The sequence below is a fragment of the Rhododendron vialii genome, chromosome 6a (assembly GCF_030253575.1).
Source record: "Rhododendron vialii isolate Sample 1 chromosome 6a, ASM3025357v1".
In the NCBI taxonomy this organism is placed as follows: domain Eukaryota; kingdom Viridiplantae; phylum Streptophyta; class Magnoliopsida; order Ericales; family Ericaceae; genus Rhododendron; species Rhododendron vialii.
Genome location: NC_080562.1, coordinates 43828353 through 43849259, shown reverse-complemented (window position 1 = coordinate 43849259; position 20907 = coordinate 43828353). Strand labels below are relative to the sequence as shown.

The 20907-nt window shown below is 38.7% G+C and overlaps 2 protein-coding genes across 3 annotated transcripts; both read left to right on the top strand.

Moving 5' to 3' along the window:
* The first annotated feature begins 349 nt into the window (after positions 1-349).
* LOC131329811 (uncharacterized) lies at positions 350-5147 on the top strand. 2 transcript variants are annotated; one of them, XM_058363185.1, is made up of 4 exons: positions 350-1901; positions 2010-2159; positions 3274-3459; positions 4837-5147. In XM_058363185.1, the coding sequence occupies exons 1-4, from the start codon at positions 843-845 to the stop codon at positions 4915-4917; spliced, it is 1476 nt and encodes a 491-aa protein (XP_058219168.1). In that variant the 5' UTR covers positions 350-842; the 3' UTR covers positions 4918-5147. The 2 variants fall into 2 exon arrangements, with proteins under 2 accessions (XP_058219168.1, XP_058219169.1); XM_058363186.1 differs by lacking the exon at positions 4837-5147 and adding an exon at positions 3981-4268 and having other exon boundaries at positions 359-1901.
* Positions 5148-12051: 6904 nt separating this feature from the next.
* On the top strand, positions 12052-18118 carry LOC131329284 (uncharacterized). The gene is made up of 3 exons (XM_058362377.1): positions 12052-13044; positions 13213-13689; positions 17167-18118. The coding sequence occupies exons 1-3, from the start codon at positions 12550-12552 to the stop codon at positions 17758-17760; spliced, it is 1566 nt and encodes a 521-aa protein (XP_058218360.1). The 5' UTR covers positions 12052-12549; the 3' UTR covers positions 17761-18118.
* The last annotated feature ends 2789 nt before the right edge of the window (positions 18119-20907 follow it).

The window sequence follows — 20907 nt, the reverse complement described above, 5'->3', positions numbered from 1 at the left end:
TATCCACTCCAGCCGTACCTTCCTTCCCATTCAAATCACTTCACAATGACTTTGTCGTTACTGCACAACATCTTCCCAACTTGTCCACTCATCTTTACGAAAGTGCTTTTCTCTCATGAGAGCGAAAACATTTCTAGCTTTCCTTGGAATAAAAAAGGGCATCTTTCTTTCATCCTTCTTCTCGGAACCTCCTACCGACTATTAATCAAAAGCAATACCCACCCGGTGAGAAAGCACCTTACCGAGTTCCTCCTCCCTATCTCGATCAAGACCTATTAATGACAACCTTTCTCTCTCTCTCTCTCTCTCAAAATCCAAAACTCACACAACAACGCTGTCGCGCCATAGAACTAACTCAGTAACTATTGTCTCTCGCACTATCTTTTTAGTTTCAACCGAAAGCTAGGCTTTTTGATATCTTTTGTTTTGTATGATGAATTGTTTGTGTAATTGTGTTCCAAGTTGATTGATATTAGACTTTTGATTGCTCCATTTTGTATTAGTTCTATTGATTGGGTCGTGCTCTTCAAAGCTAGGGCTTTGAGTTATGATATAGTGATTGTTAGGGTTTCTCATTGGATGGTTCTGATTTCTTCAACTAAAGGTGTTGATTCTCAAAATAGAATTATAGATTTTACACCTTCAATTGTCTGGGAAGATTTAATTTGTTGAATAGTGAGTACAATTTTTTCAAAGTATTTTACTTATTGATTTTTATTTTCTAATAATTTGGGTAGGTTAGGGGCCATGAGTTTTTAAGGTTATGGTTAGTATGTGCCCTTTTGTATAGATTTCATTTATTGGCCATTGAAACAGGTGAAGCGTCCAGAAACCTAGTTGCTATGAGACGAAGCTTGAGAAAATTGTCAAATCCAGTAATTGGCAATGCCACAAAAAACACTCTTATCCCATCCTCCTCCACTTTTTCCACTTCTTCTGGCGGTGGAGGTGGCAGTGGCAGGGGTCGTGGACAAGGCTCGTCTATAATTGGCCCTTCTGACTCTCAAATTGCCGCTTCCACTCCCCCTCTCCCAGGGAAAACAGAGGCTGCTGGGGATGGTGATGACCCCAAAGGCGACTTTAGCTCCTCTCCTTTCCCATCTGGGTTGGGCCATGGCCGAGGTAAACCCCTCCCTTCTACCCCAACCCTTCCTTCATATTCTTCCTTCATGTCCGCTGTTAGTAGTACCAGTATTGATGGTGATGGCGCTGGACACGGCAGAGCCACCGCTCCTCCTCCTCATCCGCAAGCGGAGCCCGAGCAATTAGGACCCAAGAGACCCATTTTCTTCACCAAAGAGGAGCCTTCGTCTGATTCAACAAAACCTATTATCCCTAGAAATCTGCTAGCTCAGGACAGCGACCTCCCCTCTGGTATTCTCTCTGTGCTTTCTGGTGCCGGCCGTGGAAAGCCCGCAAAACAATCTGTTCCCGATACGAAGGCTAAGGAAGAAAACCGACACCTAAGGCCCTTGAAACCAGGTAAAGGGATAGGTGTTGGCTCAACATCCAGTGATGGCAGTTTACCCCAACCAAAGTTGAGCCGTGAGGAGGCTGTAAAGAAGGCCGTGGGGATATTGTCCAAGGGTGGGTTTGTTGCAGACACAATGGAGGATGGTGGAAGGGGGAGAGGTGGTTTTAGAGGAAGAGGCAATCATGGGAGAGGGAGCCAGGGATGGAGAGGAAGAGGTCGAGGTAGAGACAGCCTGGTTCAAGATGGGGACGATGACTTTGGTGCTGACCTTTACCTTGGTGACGATGCCGACGGTGAGAAATTGGCTATGACCCTTGGGCCGGATAAAATGAATCAACTGGTTGAAGCATTTGAAGAGATGAGTGGCAGAGTCTTGCCTTCTCCCATGGAGGATGCCTATTTGGACGCTGTCCACACGAATTACATGGTAAAATGCATGTTGTATTCCTTATTAATTAAACCAGGAATGAGCAGTTCCTGGAAATGATTGTTTGAAATCTGACGTCTTTCTTCTGCATGTATTTTGGTCTTGTAGATAGAGTGTGAGCCAGAGTACTTGATGGAAGACTTTGGTACAAACCCTGACATTGATGAGAAGCCACCCGTTTCTCTTCGAGATGCACTTGAGAAGATGAAGCCTTTCCTAATGGCTTACGAGGGAATTCAAAGCCAATCGGAGTGGGAGGTATGTCAACTTGCTCTTTTGTTCGTTTTCCTTTAATGGCGTCGTATATTTGTCAGAAGTTAACATACGTTAGTTTGATAATTGCAGAAGGGTGATCACTTACTGTTTTTTTATAGTTCAATATTTTTTTTATTTTTATATATAGGTATCACTTACTGTTGTCTGTTTTCATCTATTTTAGTTACTTTGATTGAAACTGTTATAGGTAATCTAATTTTTGTATATCTAGTTATCTACATATTCTTCTGGAACTTTATTTTGTTTTTTGCATTTGTTATGTACTTATCTTGATCGATTAGTTTTGCTTTGGCTGTCTTGCTTTACCATTTTAGTCTTGTCAGCTGTTGAATTATTGGTTTCATTTTGCTTGACAGTATCATCGGTCATAATTCTCTTTTCCATTGCTATTTGAATATTAAAGCCTTGTTAGGGATATCCCTGTTATGATCAACTCCTTTCCTGTGGATTGTGATATTCAGTTTACTATACTAGTAAGTTGTGTTTGTGAAGGAGAGATGGTTAGCACTGACAAGAGTGGCAGGAATAAGATTTCTACTTGTTTGTTTTTGTATTTGATCAACTAGGGTTATGTTAATCACATAAATCTCTCAGTCTTTTTTGTTCTTGCTTTCTCTCGAGAAGAGTATGGTGACTGGATTTGAGTCAAATACCAAAGCAGAGGCTACTTAGATATGAGCAGTATGTGCATGCTACGAGTTCTATGCTTTAAAGGACTGCAACAATCTATTAGGATGTGGATTTCTAAAATGTGTATAGGATTTGCAATAATTTTTTCGGGCTTTGATCTTCTCCTCTCAAAGGGGATCCGCTGTTTAATTCTAGAGATTGCAGTCATTTGAAGAGTTTTTTTGTCATTCCTTTTTTGGAGGACTTCTTGTCCTTATCATTTTTTATCTTTTTATTTCACTTTTTTTATATAACATTTAAAAAAACCCTTGTAGGTTGATTTCGTCAGATGCATTACATGGTTTGTAATAATTCTATTTTCCTTTGTTAATTATTGGAGTCTGGCATAATTCGTATCTATAATGTTTCTGTTTTCAATTGTCATTCAGGGTTGCCTGTAACTCTTTTATCTATTTGACTTCACCAGGAAGTTGTGAAAGAAGCAATGGAGAGAGTCCCTATTATCAAAGAGCTTGTGGATTACTACAGTGGACCTGACAGAGTAACTGCTAAGAAGCAGCATGAAGAGCTGGAAAGAGTTGCAAAAACTCTTCCCGAAAGCGCCCCTGCTTCAGTGAAGTGGTTTACTGAGCGTGCTGTTCTTTCACTTCAGGTTGGGGTTGTTTCTACGTATATTCTGTTATTCAGTGGGTTTCTATAGAATCTTACCTTGTCGATACCAGGGGTTTTCTGGTACTATTGCTAGATTTTGTGCCTCTTATGTCAACCCACAAGATGGTTGGTTTCTGCAAGAGGTCGCGGTTTTTGATATTATTGTTAGCTTTATATTGGAAACCGTTTGGGATTCTGTGTATGATACACAGAATAACTTAGGTTCATGGAATAATTTTATCTAATTGATGAAAATTACAGTTCACTTTTGAGAAGAGTTTACTGTTCTTGTTATTTGAAGAATTTTTAATGTATGTTATCTGGTTAATTGAACAATGTATTTTCATCGTTTGGACTGGTTTAGGGTGTTGGAAGACTAAGTGGTTGTTTAGGGAAGTAAATGAGAGCTAAAAGAAACTTTGTGGAAAATGGAAGCACACTTGCGTGTTGCATTCAGAACTTGTGAAATTAAATTATATTTATTACCGAGTTAGTTGCTGAATTAACCGCTACCCCTTATAGGTCATATTCCATGGCTCTCCTAGATTTCCCTTACGGAACCTCGGCTCCAACAACGGTTGAAGTTTATGCAAAGGTGTACTGTTTGTGTGAGTGGTTTACTGACAGGGAATTTGAAACCAGTTTGGAAATGCGATGAAGGAGAGTAGGCATTGCTTTGTTAACTTAACTACTCTATTTTGCTAATTTGAGTTTTTTCTTCTTCTCGTTATTTTCGGATTCCTTTTTACAAGTAATAATGGGAGAGCATTATGTATTTGATACTTAATAAGAAAAGAAATATTTTGTGATTGTTTGGTGTTGACTGTGTATGTCGTCTGGAATTTCCTTTTTGTCAGGTGATTGTTTTCCTCTGTGTCGTTCTATTCAATGTGCGGATCTTAGGTATATGGAGGAATTCATAGTGGAAAAAGGATAGGTGAAAGAAATATGTGAGGCAGCTAGATCTATTTCTTTGTTTCCCTGCCATTTTCCTTATATTTCTGAACCTCCCTCCATAGTTCCATGATCCTAGTACTGTGTGTGTTTTAGATTAGAGGTTAGGGCACTTTCATTTGTTGCAGTTTTTTTAGTAAATAGTGTAGTGCGTACCCTCATGTTCTGTTTGGATTCTGAATCTGTTAAGGGTGCTGGAAAAATGATGCTAGGTACACCATTTGAGTTTTTATGGATGACTATAGAGAGCAGATTTTATTGACAATTATCTATGGAAAGAGGAAAAATTGTAACTTCATTTTGTTTCCCTTAATTGTTTCTCTGCAATCAAAACTTCAGCATAAATGTTTATGGAACGTGTGTGATTTGGAATATTATGTTGGTAGCATTGTCATTTCTTACAAAGAAAAATTATGTTATGCAGAGCAACCCAGGGTGGGGATTTGATAAAAAATGCGAGTTTATGGATAGACTGGTGGGCGAGGTATCACAGCAGTACAAGTAAGCATGGTATGGTTGGGTTTGTTGGTTGTTCTCCACTGGAAGGGTTCACAATTTTGATCAATGAAGATAATCATGAAGGATTTCAAGTGCTGGTGGCAGATGGACGGTGACCATCCTTGTTGTTTCCTTCTTTGACTACAAATGATATGGATTTATTTTGTATTCATCTCATAAATTGAGGAGTTATATTCTCAGAATAACTTGAGTTAAAATGGTTGATTTGGTGGTCCAGTTGTATTTGCAATGTCACACAAGCAGATGGCTGAGTAACTGAACTTTGCAACGGCACTACGTTTTAGGGAAAATTAGCCATAAGGACGGTAAAATAGTTTTCATTTAGGGGAAGGACGCCAGCAAAATAGTTTTCAGTGGAGGTTCTCCAACTTTTTGAGTTTTTTAGCCATAAGGCCAAAACATGTTTAGGCACTTTCATAGGGTTTTTGGTGCACTTTCATAGGGTTTTTGGTGCACTTTCATAGGGTTTTAGGTGCACTTTCCTATTATAGAATTTTAGTGGTTTAGGCACTTTCGTAGAGCATCCTAGGATTTTAGGCACTTTCATAGGGTACCCTAGGATTTTAGGCACTTTCATAGGCACATTTGTCCTTATATTTGATTGCAAAAGGTGCTTGTCCTTGAGCTCAGAAAATGTAAATTTGAGGGATTTTTGGCCAAGTCTCCCTATGTTTTATTACTTGGTGTAGTGTTATCTTTTGTAGGATTTTAGTTGTTTTCTGCTACTTGTTTGCCGACTGATTGTAGTTTCCTGTCTTTGGTTCCTCTGGTTGGGAGGCAGAACTGTAACTAGTATTCAAAGTGTGGTCATTACCATGTCATGAAGTCGAAATTATAGTTTGGTATCCAAGTAGAGTTGAAGCTGGCTGGGGATGGTATCCTCCCTTACTAAGGTTTTCCTGCTACCATTCTGCTTGTGGCTTCAACTGATGCACACTAAAAAGATTTAGACTATTTTTGTTTATTTTGTTTGTTACGAGTACAAACCCGTTACTAGTAGGTCTCCTTAGTTTTGGAATACAGACATTTAGCCTGTTTGGTGGTTAAAATCAACAAGCAACTTTTGTAGTGCGTAATCAATGTTCGGTTTTATGTCGTCGGTTTTCTAAATGTTGGTGTCATGAAATTTTTTTTTTTCCCTTCCTGCCTTGGCGATAAAGCACTGTTTGATCAAGGAAGCATACCCACACAGCACCCTTCACACCTTTGATAGGCACAGTTGATCAACTTCTAGTTCTATGAAAGCTTTACTAGTCTTATTCGTCCACCCACCATTCCCACTTCCACCTCATTGATGCCGACTCTCCAACTTGCTCTTTTAATTAATTTTCTCCAGCGCCTTTTTTCTCCTTTTCTAATTCGTTTTTTGTACTTGTTTTGTTTCACTTATTCATCCCTCAATCAGGACTCAGGAGCTAACAGAAATTTTTTAGCAATAAAAACTGCCCCACCATTTCGTGGGTTCCTAATTTGAACGTCAAACTGAAACTACCAGCTTCTTAAGAGACCTAGAATCCGTGAGGGGGAGGGGGGGCGGGGGGAAAGAGACCTAGAATACCTAGTACATCTGGACTTTTAGTTATTGCCAATGGAGTACCTAAAGTATGTATTTATTTATTTAAAAATAGTACTAGTACTTCATTATGTTGATGAGGAATCTTTATCTATAGTGTTTATATGTACGACAAATCTCTATGCTATATATTTCCTTACCTAAGACCTAGTACTATTAACCATACTAACCTCTACGGGAATGACCTCGGTGTTTTCGGGCATTTTGGGGACACCGTAATTTTTGGCATAACAAAATTATTATGAGCATAACCAAAACTCATTACAAGCATAACAAAATCAGAACAAGGCATAACTTGTTAGTTATTATGCCTTGGTTGATTTTTTGGATATTTCTTGGTTATGCTTTGTTTGGATTTTGTTATACTTGTAATGAGTTTTAGTTATGCTCATAATGATGAAGTTATGCCAAAAATTACGGTGTTTTCAAAATGACCGAAAACACCATAGCATCATCCAACTTCTACTAGTATGTTAAAGTGGAGGATAACTAAAACCCATTACTCCAGTCCTGTGCGCTGCGCATGAAGCAAAGATCAAGGCAAAATGGCAAGCAAGCCTTGCCAGAGGAGTTTGCATTGCGTACAAGTAGATACTCCAAACGGCCTACTCTTTAACAACTATCTATGCCCCCAACTTTTCCGGTTTTAAAAATTATTGTCTTGGTCACTAAATTAACAAAGGAATATTTAAATATTCATCCTCTTTATCCATGTCATGTAAGAATTCATTCCGCTTTTTTTTCATACTTATGTTTTCATCCTTTTAGTGTGTGAATTACCTTTCTTACCCTTTTCACTATGATATACATATATTATGTTATATTGCTTTCCTAATTTAGTGGGATTAGATTTGATTGTTTTCCCAATTTAGTGGGATTGGATTGGATTATTGTTCTAATTCAATGTTATATTGCTTTCCTAATTTAGTGGGATTGGATTTGATTGTTTTCCCAATTTAGTGGGATTGGATTGGATTATTTTCCTACTTCAATGGGATTTGGTAAATTTCAATATGATTGATTACTTATTTTTAGGAATATAACATGATAAGTTGACCACATATTTACATTTTTTCTTCATTCTTCGAGTTGGCCAACCAGATAACAGAAAGTCATATTTTTCATTGATCTTATTACATGGAACATGGCTAAATTACCGTAAAAAAAAATATAACATGATATTCAAACCGTTACATGGTTAAATTACCATAACGATTACCACATGGACACGATTAATATCCCATGATTCGAACAAATATTTCATGGTTAATGGTTCAAATAAACAAAAAACCATTCAATCTGTGTATCGTCATAGAAACCTTCATTAATAATCATGGTAAGAATACCCAAACAAGCCATAAATAAAAAAAATCAACGAACAAGACGAGAAAAAAAACATGAATATTCAATCGCCAATTCATGGTTAATAAACCATGAATACCCAAACCATATAAACAAAAAAAAAAAACTTTAAATCACTACATCTTGAAGATTTGCTCTGGCGACAACAATAACGCCCACTTCTCCGTTAAACTTCATTTGACGATAGAAGATGATTGATTGGCGAAAGGGAGGAGGGAATCGGTCGACAGCAACGGTACCGAAGGGAGATTTATGTCAGCTTCATTGATGACGACGGAGGATGATTGATCGGCGAGAGGGAGGAGGGAAACGGCGGCGATAGAGCGGAAGACGTCGGACGACGAATGGATCGCCGCCCACCCGAGGACGTGTGAATGGCGGTGGTTGTTTATGGAGAACGAATGGAGGACTTTGGAGAGAGAGAGAGAGAGAGTTGTTTATGGAGAACGAATGGAGGACTTTGGAGAGAGAGAGAGAGAGAGAGAGAGAGAGAGAGAGAGAGAGAGATGCTTATTTATATATAATCCCACCCGAATTTTTGGGATCCATAATTTTAGGAATTGAACGGAAATCGTGGGACGGGATGAGAAAGATTATGTTTTGGTCTCATTTTCTAGTATATATATTAGGGGCGCTTTTGGTAAAAAAAAAAAACAGGGATGAAATCATAACTGTTCAAAAAATAGAGGATGAATACTTAAGTTGGATGAGATTTGAGGATGGATAATTAAGTCTCCCATTAACAAACGTGCTACTGATACAGATAATATTGCACAAATTTGTGCACAGATTTTTTTGGATCCCACACTAATGATCCAATCTGTTCATTAGTCTTACAATATTTTTTGGACATGTATCCTATTGAGCTGATTTTTTATGGGATCCCTCGAAAATATTTTAAATTAATGAACAAATCGATTCATTTGTGAGAGAGCCAAAAGTGGGCCACACACAAAATCTGTGCACAAATATGTGCAAAGTTTGTGTCAGTAGCGTTATCGCTAAATTAATGGAGTAAAATTTCCAGGGTGAAAAGACTCGAGGAGGTAGCCTGTAGCTGCGGTACGATGGTCCCAAGAGGAGCAGGGCTGCTCGCGGTCTGGATCGGATTTTTAGGAATCCGAGAACCAAACCGTTAATCACAGTTTATACAAAATGAAATTCGTGTCCGAACCAAAAGTTCTATGGTTCGGTTTCAATCTAATCGGTGACTTACAGATCGGTTACAGTTTTATTCACAGATTACATTACATAAGCAAGCAAAAAATGAAGCTGAAGCATTATCCCAAACTAGATATCCATTCAACCAAACCAAACACCAAATTGGTTTCTACTTTCTAGACATCATTACAGTTCAAAAAACATCAAAGTGGGAGGTCACGGATACCACCACGACAAAGGTCATGGAGCTATGAGCCTGCGGTGTGCGAGTGAGAGAGAGATAGAGGCCTAAAGGTGTGCGAGCGAGAGAGACAGATAGATCAACCGGTGTAAAATTTGGACTGTGGAGACTGGAGTGTAGAGAGAGAGAGAGAGTGAGAGTGAGAGGGAGGGAGGGAGGAGAGCATTGCGGCCGCAGCTTCTGAACTAGGAATAGAAAATAAGAACATACGGAGTTGAACTTGGGATAGAAAATAGGAAAATACGGAGTAATTTAAAGAACTACTGAACTAAGGTTACTTATCCCATTACAAAGAACTACGCTTTATCCTTAGATTTTATGTAGACCTACACTATATCCCATTATTAAGGTAAAATATTAAAATTAGTAAAAAAAAAGTTTTAACGAAATTATTTATATACAATAAATATCTCACAGTCCAGTTCGGTTAATCCACGGTTTCGTAATGAAAATCCGTGAACCGATCGCAAGTCACGATATATTTTCTAAATTTTTCAATCCATGTCCAGATCATTAATTTATGGACAGAATTCAAAAGGTACGAATCGGTTCGATCTGGATTGGTTTCGTGGTTCATCGGATTTTTTGAGTGGCCCTAGGTATGGTGTTCAGTTGATGTAAGATAAGAGAAGGGAAAGCGACATGATAATCATTCTGGGACTTCTGATCATTCGGAAGGGCTCAAGAATAAACACTAGGATGGAAACAAAGATCCCCCAATTAACTTTGATCCTTCATCACTCCGCAATTACGATCGATGGAAATCAAATTAGGCTTGAATTATGTAAGCTATTTTTTCAGTCAAATGGAAGAAGAATAGAGCAAAAAAAAAAACCCTACTTTGATCCTTCATCACTACAATTACGATAAATGAAAATACGATCGATGGAAATCAAATTAGGCTTGATAAGCTTGAAATAGGTAAGCTATTTTTTCAGTCTAAATTTTGAAATCTGATTTATTTTGATGAAGTATGAAAACGGAGATAAGTTCCCTAAAGTTTGATTTAAGTATATGCTTAACTGATTTTCCCACCAATTACACTCTACATACGTTTCGATTGAAAACTGGTCTCACTCACACGAGTCACCACATGCATGCATGCGATGGTCAAAGAAAAGCCTCCCCGACTTGGATCCGAATTGATCTCTAGTTAGCTAGCTGGTCCGTTTGATTAAAGATACACTCCACTACATATTACTAGTAATTAGTGCTTGACGATTTCCTAATCCTAAATTAATGGGTTGTCTCAAGCGTAGGGCGGAGACCGACGCAGCACAATATCCGGTAAGTCCGGAGTCGAATCCACAGAGATGGTAATGTGTGCTAACTAAAAATTCGGGCTTAACTAGTTTAATGGACTCTTAGGTAGCCACCCTTTGCCGGTTTGATTGAGAGATTAACTAAAACAAGAAAATTGAATGTGCTTTTTTTTAGAAAATTAAAAGGAGGTCAAATCGTAGGGTTCATAGCACTTGTAACTAATCCGGATTAACCTGCTCTGTTTGGAGTTCTTAAAAACGTTTAATTTTAGATTGAAAAAGATACCCCGCAAGATGCGAGATCCTATGGTCGCCGTATACCCATGCGCAGCGAAGAATGAGTTTTGGACCCCCATTCCCCCGTTCACATAGGCTCCGACGATGCCTGGGTTCGTCCGCAGGAAGTGTTTTCCAATCGAAAATCGTTTAATTTAATAGTTTGATGAAAGGAGCAGTGTCCGAATTAGCCACGGTGTGCTACGCACCCCGCGACCCTACCTATAAGACTACTCACAGATTATTAAACAAAAAGCAAAATAAACCTTAACTTGCATCGATCATGCTTGAAATCTAATTTAAACAAAAGATTAAAACTAAATTGAGATCCACGAGCAACTTTAATTAAGAACGAAACGTAAAATAAGTTACCGGAAGATGTGTTCTTGAACAAAACTTGAAGACTTCAAAGAAAAGAGCTCTCAAAAGCAAAGAACGTAAAAAGAAAGCTGCTAATAAAAAGAACTAACCCTAAAAACGGAGTTCCGGGGGTATTTATACCAAACCCCAATTATAATGGAATAAAGAATAATAAAAATAAAAACAACGAAGACCAAAATTCCCCCGTGGAGCCTTCGGTATCGATACAGTAAATTGAAGTATCGATACCCGTTGTTCTGTTCTTTCTTGGACCAATTTTATACTTCATTGTATTGATACAGGAAATGAAAGTATCGATACCGCACACGTCAACGGCCATTTCCCGAGCCTTGCATAGGATTTGGCCACCCGACATGTTAACGACATCACCCGACATTCATGACTCCGCTTTGGCATCCCGACAACGTATGAACCGGCCTCAAAGCCACTCATTCCAACCTTGGCATTAAATCCGCCCTATTACCTGTGAAAATAATAAAAACACAAAACCAAAGCAAAACACGGCATCAAGTGAAAAATGGAATAAAACACGCCTCTAATGCGCTAAATCTCCCTACTTAGACGCTCATATCCAAGATATCACGTTCCTATCAATTAGGTGATTACTTGGACCAAGAAAATTATGCTTACTGTGGGATGGTATCTAGTAGGTGGGTATGTGATATATATTCACTTATTAGACCAACAAATTAAACATAAAAATATCAGTACATTTTATATTATTGTTAGTATTATTAGTAGTACTATTATATATAAATGAAAAAACAAAAAGTTGGAGGAGTGCCGTTGGACGGATGGAGTAGGTTGCCCCTTTTTTTTTTGTTTTAATTCTCCCTTAAGCTCCTGGCCCCTCTCTCTCTCTCTACACAAAACAAATCATCCAATCCAATTCTGGCTGCAGCTGGTTCCCGGCCTCTTAATTAAAGTTAGTACTGTATTACCTCTCCGTCCCCCACCCCTACCTATGCCTTAGTATTATGCTTCTTCAGATTACTGGCTGGTATTAATTGCCGGGTTCTTAATAATTAGATCGATGGATCTCCCTGCTGCAGGCACGGCACACGTCGTCTGTGAATGAGTATATTTACTGTATATATGTATCTCTCTGTCTTTGCCTCATTATTCTCGATCGATCGCCCATTTGAATCCACAACCGTACGTACGTGTCTTCTTAATTTCACATGATCGATCACAAGCACTCCTAAGTTATTTCATGTTAATTACAATCCTCACTAGCTAGCTACTACCCCTGAGTACTATCACTCTTCTTTCCAATTTCGATCGGACTACTGGCTTGTCTTTTTACTAGTATCTCCTTAAATTTGGGAGCATTAATTTGTTAATCACATCTATACACACAAAATGGGGTCGAGAGGTGGAGGAGGAGGAGGTCGAAGGAGGGCGGAGAACGGGGGATATTGGTGGGTGCAACCTCTGAAGCCTCTGATGGAAGGGCCGGATCTTGAATTAATAATGCAAGATGAATTTATAAGCAACAAGGAGGAGACATTAATGATCACCACCACCACCACTTCTTCTTCTTCTTCTTCCAATAACAATAATGCTTCATCATCGTCGTCATGGGAAGTGTTAAGGGAATGGTTTCGAGTGCACAAGAACAACAACAACAACAACGTCCGCCCCCCAAATGGCAATGGCAATGGCTTCTCAATAATGTCAGCATTAATGTACTACGGTGGTGGCGGCGGTGGTATCCCCCACATTCGGGCCAAAAGGCAGGATTTGAGGCTTCTGCTTGGGGTATTGGGCTGTCCTCTCGCTCCCATTCCTCTCAAGTCTATCACCACCAATTTCCCAATTCTTCACCGTCCACAAATTATTAAGGACATTCCCATTGTAAGCTAGCTGACTTTGATTACTGTACTTTTTTTCATTACTTCTGTTCTCCACATACAGAGATGTTTGTTTGTAACTTGAGATATATTCCAACTTTTCCTTTTAATTTGGGGGGCGAATGAGAAAATGGAAACTGTTTGTGTGTTTGTGTTAATGAACTATATTCAGGAGACTTCTACCGCGCATTATATAATAGAACAATACTTGGCGGCGACGGGATGTATAAAGCAGCAGCAGCGTAGTAGTAGTGGTGGTGAGAGTATGATGATGATAAAGAATATGTACACGACAGGGACTGTGAAGATGATATGTTGCGAGACAGAAATATCATCGTCGTCGTTGTTGTCATCATCATCATCATCATCATCATCTCCGTCTTCTTCTAGTTCTACTAGTAGTGGGAAGGCGGGAGGAGGAAGAGTGAAGAGTATTGGGACCAGATCAAGAGGGGAGAATGGATGCTTTGTGCTGTGGCAGATGAGTCCAGGGATGTGGTCACTGGAGCTGGTTTTAGGAAATGGTACCGTTGGTGGTAGAGAAAAAGTCATCGCCGGAAGCAACGGCAAGATCGTTTGGAGGCATACCCCTTGGCTCGGCACTCATGCTGCAAAAGGTCCGCATCGTCCTTTACGCCGTATTATCCAGGTTAGTTAGGTTCAACTACTGTCATTTGCGCCACAAAATTATTAATAGTAGTAACCACATCGATCAAAAACTTGCATCCAATTACAAATGGATCGATGTAAAAATATTACGGGGGAGAATAATTAATTATGTGATCCCTTTACTTGAAATACAAAAAGTATGTCACTATAACAATGTTAGGTACAGTAGAATTAGAGATTCTCATTCTATATGACAAATTACGATGATATGATTTTGGGTTTTCCGAATGCTTGAAATATTTAAGGATTATACAAGTAGCTAGGTGGGCATGGATAAATTTCTACCTGAAAAAGGAAATTAAACAACCGTTGTCAAACGATCGAATTAACACATGCAGTAGTAGTAACACATACACAAAACCCCATGCCCAAGAAGCTTAATTGGGTAATAATTAAGTGAGAAATACTAAGTACAAAGAAAATGAATACTTTAAGGGTCAAATTTTTTGCTTATTTTCTTTATCCCTAGCACTCTTAATTAAGTGGATGGGAAGATTGGCAATCTGTAATTAATTACCTCTTGTTTAATTGCAATGAAATTATTAAAAGGCGCATGCTTTGTCCCCTACTTTCCCAGGCATCCCTTACCTTCTTTGATAAACGAGTTTACTTTAAGACCAATATTCAGTACTGCATGCCCTTCTTGGGATTTGCCACCTCACAAAGGCTGCTAATAGTAACTAGAAGTAGTAATTTGGATCTTCCTATCATGTTGGGGTCCCTTTTACTTTTCCCTTTCTCTATTTTCCCACCCCCCGGCCTCCAGCTTTATCACGAAAAACACAACTTAAGGATCGCACCTTTAACGGGACAAATGTTAAAGACAGATCTAGTTTTTTTTTTTCCTCGGTCAATCGGGAATTCAGATATAGTTTTATACTAGTATATATGAAACTTCATAAATTGATACACTCCAACCTAGTGTATATATCACATATTGTGAAATTAAAACCTACTTCTTTTTAACTGCAAAAAGGAATTTATTAATTAATTGTAAAGAGTTAATTAAACATTAATGAATATGTGTCTAATCCATCCGAGGCGCATATATATATATATATATATATATATATATATATATATATATATATATATATATATATATATATATACACACACACAATATAGAGTCCCCTTCTTATAAGGATCACCTTATTTTAATAAAATGCGGACCTCCCTTTTCTTATTGAATTTCGATGATCCGAGCCGCTCAATGTGTTCAAAACCTGATTTTAAGGGTATACGCAAGAAATCAGCAAAAAAAAAGACCCGGAAGGGCTTCATCCGAGCAGTTTTTGTTTGTTTTTTTATTGAACGGTTCAAATAAAAACTGCTCAAATCAAACCCTTCCCGGTCATTTTTTTACCGATTTCTCGCGAGTACCCTTAAAATCACGTTCTGAATACATTGAGCGCCTCGGATCATCGAAATCCGATTGGAAAAGGCGAAAAATAAGGAGGTCCGCATATAAGGTCCGCATATATATATATACATATATATATATATATATATAGTTAGGTTCCGGTGAGGGATCCCTCATTTTATTAAAATGCGGGACTCTCCTTCCCGATTGAATTTCAATGATCCGAGCCGCTCAAAGTGATCAGAACGTGATTTTAAGAGTCCCCGTGAGAAATCAGCAAAAAAAATGACCGGAAAGTGCATCATCCGAGCAGTTTTCATTGAACGGTTCAAAAAAAACTGCTCGAATGACGCCCTTTCCGGTCATTTTTTTTGCTAATTTCCCGCGGGGACCCTTAAAATTACGTTCTGCACACATTGAACGGTTCGGATTTTCAAAATTTGATCGGGAAATGAAAGATATATATATATATATAGAAATCTTCAGGTAAGAATTTTAAAATGCGGACCTTATATGCGGACCTCCTCATTTTTCGCCTTTCCCGATCGGATTTCGATGATCCGAGGCGCTCAATGTGTTCAGAACGTGATTTTAAGGGTACTCGCGAGAAATCGGCAAAAAAAAATGACCGGGAAGGGCTTGATTTGAGCAGTTTTTATTTGAACCGTTCGATAAAAAACAAACAAAAACTGCTCGGATGAAGCCCTTCCCGGTCTTTTTTTTTGCTGATTCTTAGAATGTGTCCTTAAAATTACGTTCTGAACACATTGAGCGGCTCGGATTGTCGAAATTCGATCGGGAAAGGGAGGTCTGCATTTTATTAAAATGAGGTGGTCCTTATTAGAAGAGGACTCGTATATATATATATATATATATATATATATATATATATATATATATATCTTTGTCAAACAAACAGCGCCTTATACTTTTGTCAAACAAACAGCACCCTATACTTCTTCTGCACCCTATTATGGCCACTAGTCGTTATCTCCTTTTCTGTTGTTATGTGGCCAAGACTATTTGACGTTAGCCCGAAGGGGATCGATCAACACATCCATCAATTATTTTGGAGTATTAATTAGTAATTTAAGATTACCATCCCTTGCGTACTCTGCCAATTGTTGGAGTACTTTTAGTTATTCAGGTGATTTTCCGTTCTCTTCTTGATCTCGAACAACAGCTATATATAAGATTGTTTTTTTTTAATTTTTTCAAGAATGCATGAATAATAATTTTGCACCAAATGCAAGCTGTGCTTTGTACATGAATTTTACCGTGAAGTGATTCCACAGTAGCTCCTCTTACTTTGTTTCTTTTAAACTTCCTCTCTTCATTTCCAGTACTATCCCGAATTCCATAAATTGATGAATGTCATTCTTCCTTGTCATCTTTTTTTTTTTCTTTTCTGAAGTTATTTCTTCTTTTCATCTTGTATGTGTTGGTTTCGTCTTTTTGCCTTTCTGAATGCTCCCACCGATCCAAAACGTACTTATTAGCAGAAAAAAGAGAAAAGGAAAGAGAGTAAAATGATCTTACCAATTCTGGTTTATGAAATCAGAACTTAATAAATTATACTCCTTAATTAAAGAAGGGAAGAGAGTTGCGTTCAATGCAGTCTGTTACTTAGGTTTAGAATCCTATGACATTTATAGGTTGTGTTTGGATATTGAATTTGTAAAGGAAACAAACAAATATATCCAATCTCTTTTTGGACAAAATCTCTTCACAAATTGAACATTCACAAACACATTACAATAGCTGGACTACTAAGACGAGTACAGCCGTATATAAAGAATTAAAAGACATGGAGAAGTTTCTCGATCATTGCTGAGGGCCGTTTCTTCAACACCTTTTTGGGATAATACGTCTGCATGTGTAGGTTTTATGACCACAAATGTCCAATCCTGCCTGTAAGTTTGTTTATTTAAACTCGTAGATAGTCTACGTGAACTCCAATGATAACCATGCATGTCCTAGCTAGGGTTCAAAAGTAATCTGTTTAAGTACCGATCATTTTTTGTTTTCCATCCTAAGATAAGATCGAGCTAGGTGGTTTATTTATTTATTTTGAACCAATTAAGCTGCATGCAGGGACTAGATCCGAAGAGCACAGCAAATCTATTTGGGGAAGCACAATGCTTGGGGGAGAAAAGAATAGGAGAGGAAGATTGCTTTGTCCTAAGAGTGGCAGCTGATCGGACGGCTGTGATGGAGAGGAACGAGGGCCCTGCGGAAGTGATTAGGCACGTTCTCTATGGCTACTTCTCCCAAAAGACTGGGCTTCTAATATATCTGGAGGACTCTCACCTCACTAGAGTCCAACCAATTACACCACCAGATGAAGCAGCAAACTTTAACAAGAATAGCAAAAGCAATACTAGTAGTAGTCATAATAAGGAGACGAGGACGGTGTATTGGGAGACGACGATCGGGAGTACCATTGGAGACTACAGAGAGGTGGATGGAGTGTTGATAGCTCACGGGGGTAGGACAATTGCTACCATTTTCCGCTTTGGGGAGCAATCCTCCTCTGCCACTGCCACTCCCTCTGCCTCAACGGAACAGTACTACCACTATAGTAGGACTCGAATGGAAGAGATTTGGAGAATAGACGATGTGGTCTTCAACGTCCCTGGTCTCTCCCTCGATTCCTTCATCCCTCCTTCCGATATTGTACTAGTATGATTATTGGAGTAATTCTGATGATGGTCACTCAGCCATGCATCTCCTAGCTAGATCCCTCCATCATATATACGCATCAGCACTGCATATATATGTATATATCCTCATGCCAACAAATCGAGCATAAACAGAACAGGCTACATTCACTTCACCATTTAACTTTGGGATGTTCGTTCTTTCCTTCATTTTGATTTGGAGCCCATTAAAGAAACAAAAAGCTAAAAGACTCTCAGGTTTGCTTTGTAAAATGATGAAATGTAGAAATTTTATACTATCAAATTTACGGTAGCCGTTAAATTTTTTCAAGACAAAATGTATTTGGTTCATATCTCTATTGATACTCAATCATCATGCTTTTGGCAAGTTGTTTGTTGGGAGTTTGTACGATGCATCGACCTATTATTACGTGCTTAATACCCAATCCGCATACTAAGGTCCAACCATTTTTCTATTTATTTGATGTGGAACTTAACATTCACACATGTTATAACAAATCCCCCCATGTGTAAACCGTCCATTGAACCTTGATCTCTCTCTTTGCATCCAAACTTCCCATTGATTTTGATCTACTACTCTCTAACCCTACCACAACACTCCATTATCACAACGCTGCATTGATAATGAGCCAACCACTACAACACTCCATCGATTTGGAGCCACCCATCACAACACTCCATCATCGAGTCATCTTGCTTCATCAGGAGTCACTTGGGATACCCACTCCATCGATAATGAGTCATCCAATACAATACTGTAGACACTCCAATTTGGCCTAACGATTATTTCAAATCCCATCTTGGAGACTGTCTCGATGATAAATGGATAAAGTGATTGTTGATCGACTTCTCATAAGTCCATAGACTTTGGTAAGTACTTTTAGCTACTTAGAGGACCCAATTCAAAGTAGGGGTGATACCGGTCCGGTTTCGACCGGTTTGGGTGTATTTTTCGATCGAAACCGGATATCCGGTTTGAGATTTTTAGAAATCGGAACCGGTTGAGATAAAACCGGTCCGGTTTCGACCGGCTCAACTGGTTTCGGTCCGGTTTATCCGGTTTTCATTCATGGGCCATATTTTTTGCTCAACATATCAAAAAATTTACAATTCAACCCATAAAATATCAACCAAAAATCTATAATTTAACCCCTTTTTTTTGGGCCCCAACAAAAAAGGATCAATTTTTAGCTCAATACATTAAAAAAAATCCCATAAAAACATAATTAAGCCCATAAAAATAGTTTTTATATAATAAATATATTTATTAGACCAATATACACCACAAAATATCAACCAAAAATCCATAATTCAACCCCTCCTCTATGTTTATATATATATATATATATGTATATATATATATGTATATATATATATATGTATATATTATACATATATATAACCGGTCCGGTTTCAACCGGTTTTTAAAACACATAAACCGGATCGAAATTATTTTTTCGGTTTATAAAATTTTATAAACCGGAACCGGATCGAAATTATTCAACCGGTTTAAAAAATCCGGTCCGGTCCGATTTTTTCGGTTTCGATCGATTTTCCGGTTTCGAGTAACAGCCCTAATTCAGAGTCAAACAGTCTTTCAGACAAAAATACAGCATCTTAGGAAAATACATCTATTGGCCACAAGATCTATCTCACGGCCCCCACATCTTTCTTTCACCCGTGGCATATGGTGTTTGAAATTCTCTCAGAGAGATCAATTCCTCGCCCGTGAGATGCATTCCTCGGCCGCCAGATCGTCTTTTTCCACAATTCTGGAATGTTCTGTCATTCGTTTGATCGACGCACCAAAACCCTAGTAGCCTTTTTTCGATTCTTCGGGGCTACGAAATAGATTCCGAGCAGAGATCTTCTAACCCTATAATTCCATTTCGATTCACGTCATTTGATTGGTCGGAGTGAGTCACCCCATGCCTATATAAAGAGGCCATAAGGTTCTGAAATAAACAATTGAATACACCATCTTTAGCCACAATACTCTGTAGAAATCATCTCCCACATTCTCTCTATAAAAGTTGTAAACCTAGGGTTGCGAGAAGCAAATTAGTCCGTCACCCTCAATCCGAAGCAATCAAGCTACAGAGGGATCAAGGGCCTATGGTTCGATTTATTTTCTGTTTCCATGTTTTAATCATAGTTTTCTGATTAACTGTTCGTATTATGGTGTGAGGAAGAACATCAGCTGTGACATCATTCCCGCAACCGGTAAATCAACTGTTCGTATTCTGGTGTGAGGAAGAACATCAGCTGTGACATCGTTCCCGCAACCGGTATATCAACCCAGCGGGATCCCACGGCTAGGGCTGCAGACGAGCCGTGTCGAGCTGAGCTTTACAATATTCAAACTTGTTTATTAAGTTTTTAACGAACACAAGTTCGAGCTCGAGCTCAATGAAAACTTAACGAGTCGAGCTCGAGCCGAGCCGGCCTTGGCTTGACTCGAGTTCGAGTTTGTTCACGAGCCTCAACGAACCAACGAAAAATGTATATATATCCTCGCATAGGCCTAATACAATCAAAAATATTTTGATTGTGAAGGTATATATTTTTCATTTTCCTATGGAGCAGGGGTGTATTGGTATGCATGTGCTCTAGCTTCCCTTGGTTGATTGGAAAGTGAAAACGGAAAGAATAAATTATGAAATAACAATAAAAATTCTAAACTTAAGTATATATACCCCGGCTCGCGAGCCGACTCGAGCCCCAGCTTATCTTAACTCGAGCTCGGCTCGTTTACCAAACGAGCTGAAAAAATCGGCTCAAGCTTGTTCGTTTAACTTCCAAGCCGAGCTGGAACGAGCTACTACCGAACCGAGCTGCGAGCCGCTCGCGAGAGGCTCGGTTCATTTGCAGCCCTACCCACGGCCATGAAATCCATTCACCGACTGTGGAATCCATTTGTTGGGACAGCGTGTTGTTTCCTGCTTATTCTGATGCATGTTTTACCTATTGTCCTGGCTCACCATATTAACTGTTTAAAGGATAAAATCAGATTATTTGTTTAGAATTAAATAAAGCAAATGTTAATTGTATGTTGAATAATTAAGGGCCGGTCTCTCGACCGGGCAAAGAGGAGTGCCTAACACCTTCCTCTCGTTGTACTTTTGGCTTCCGTACCCGAAATCTCTGTCGTGTT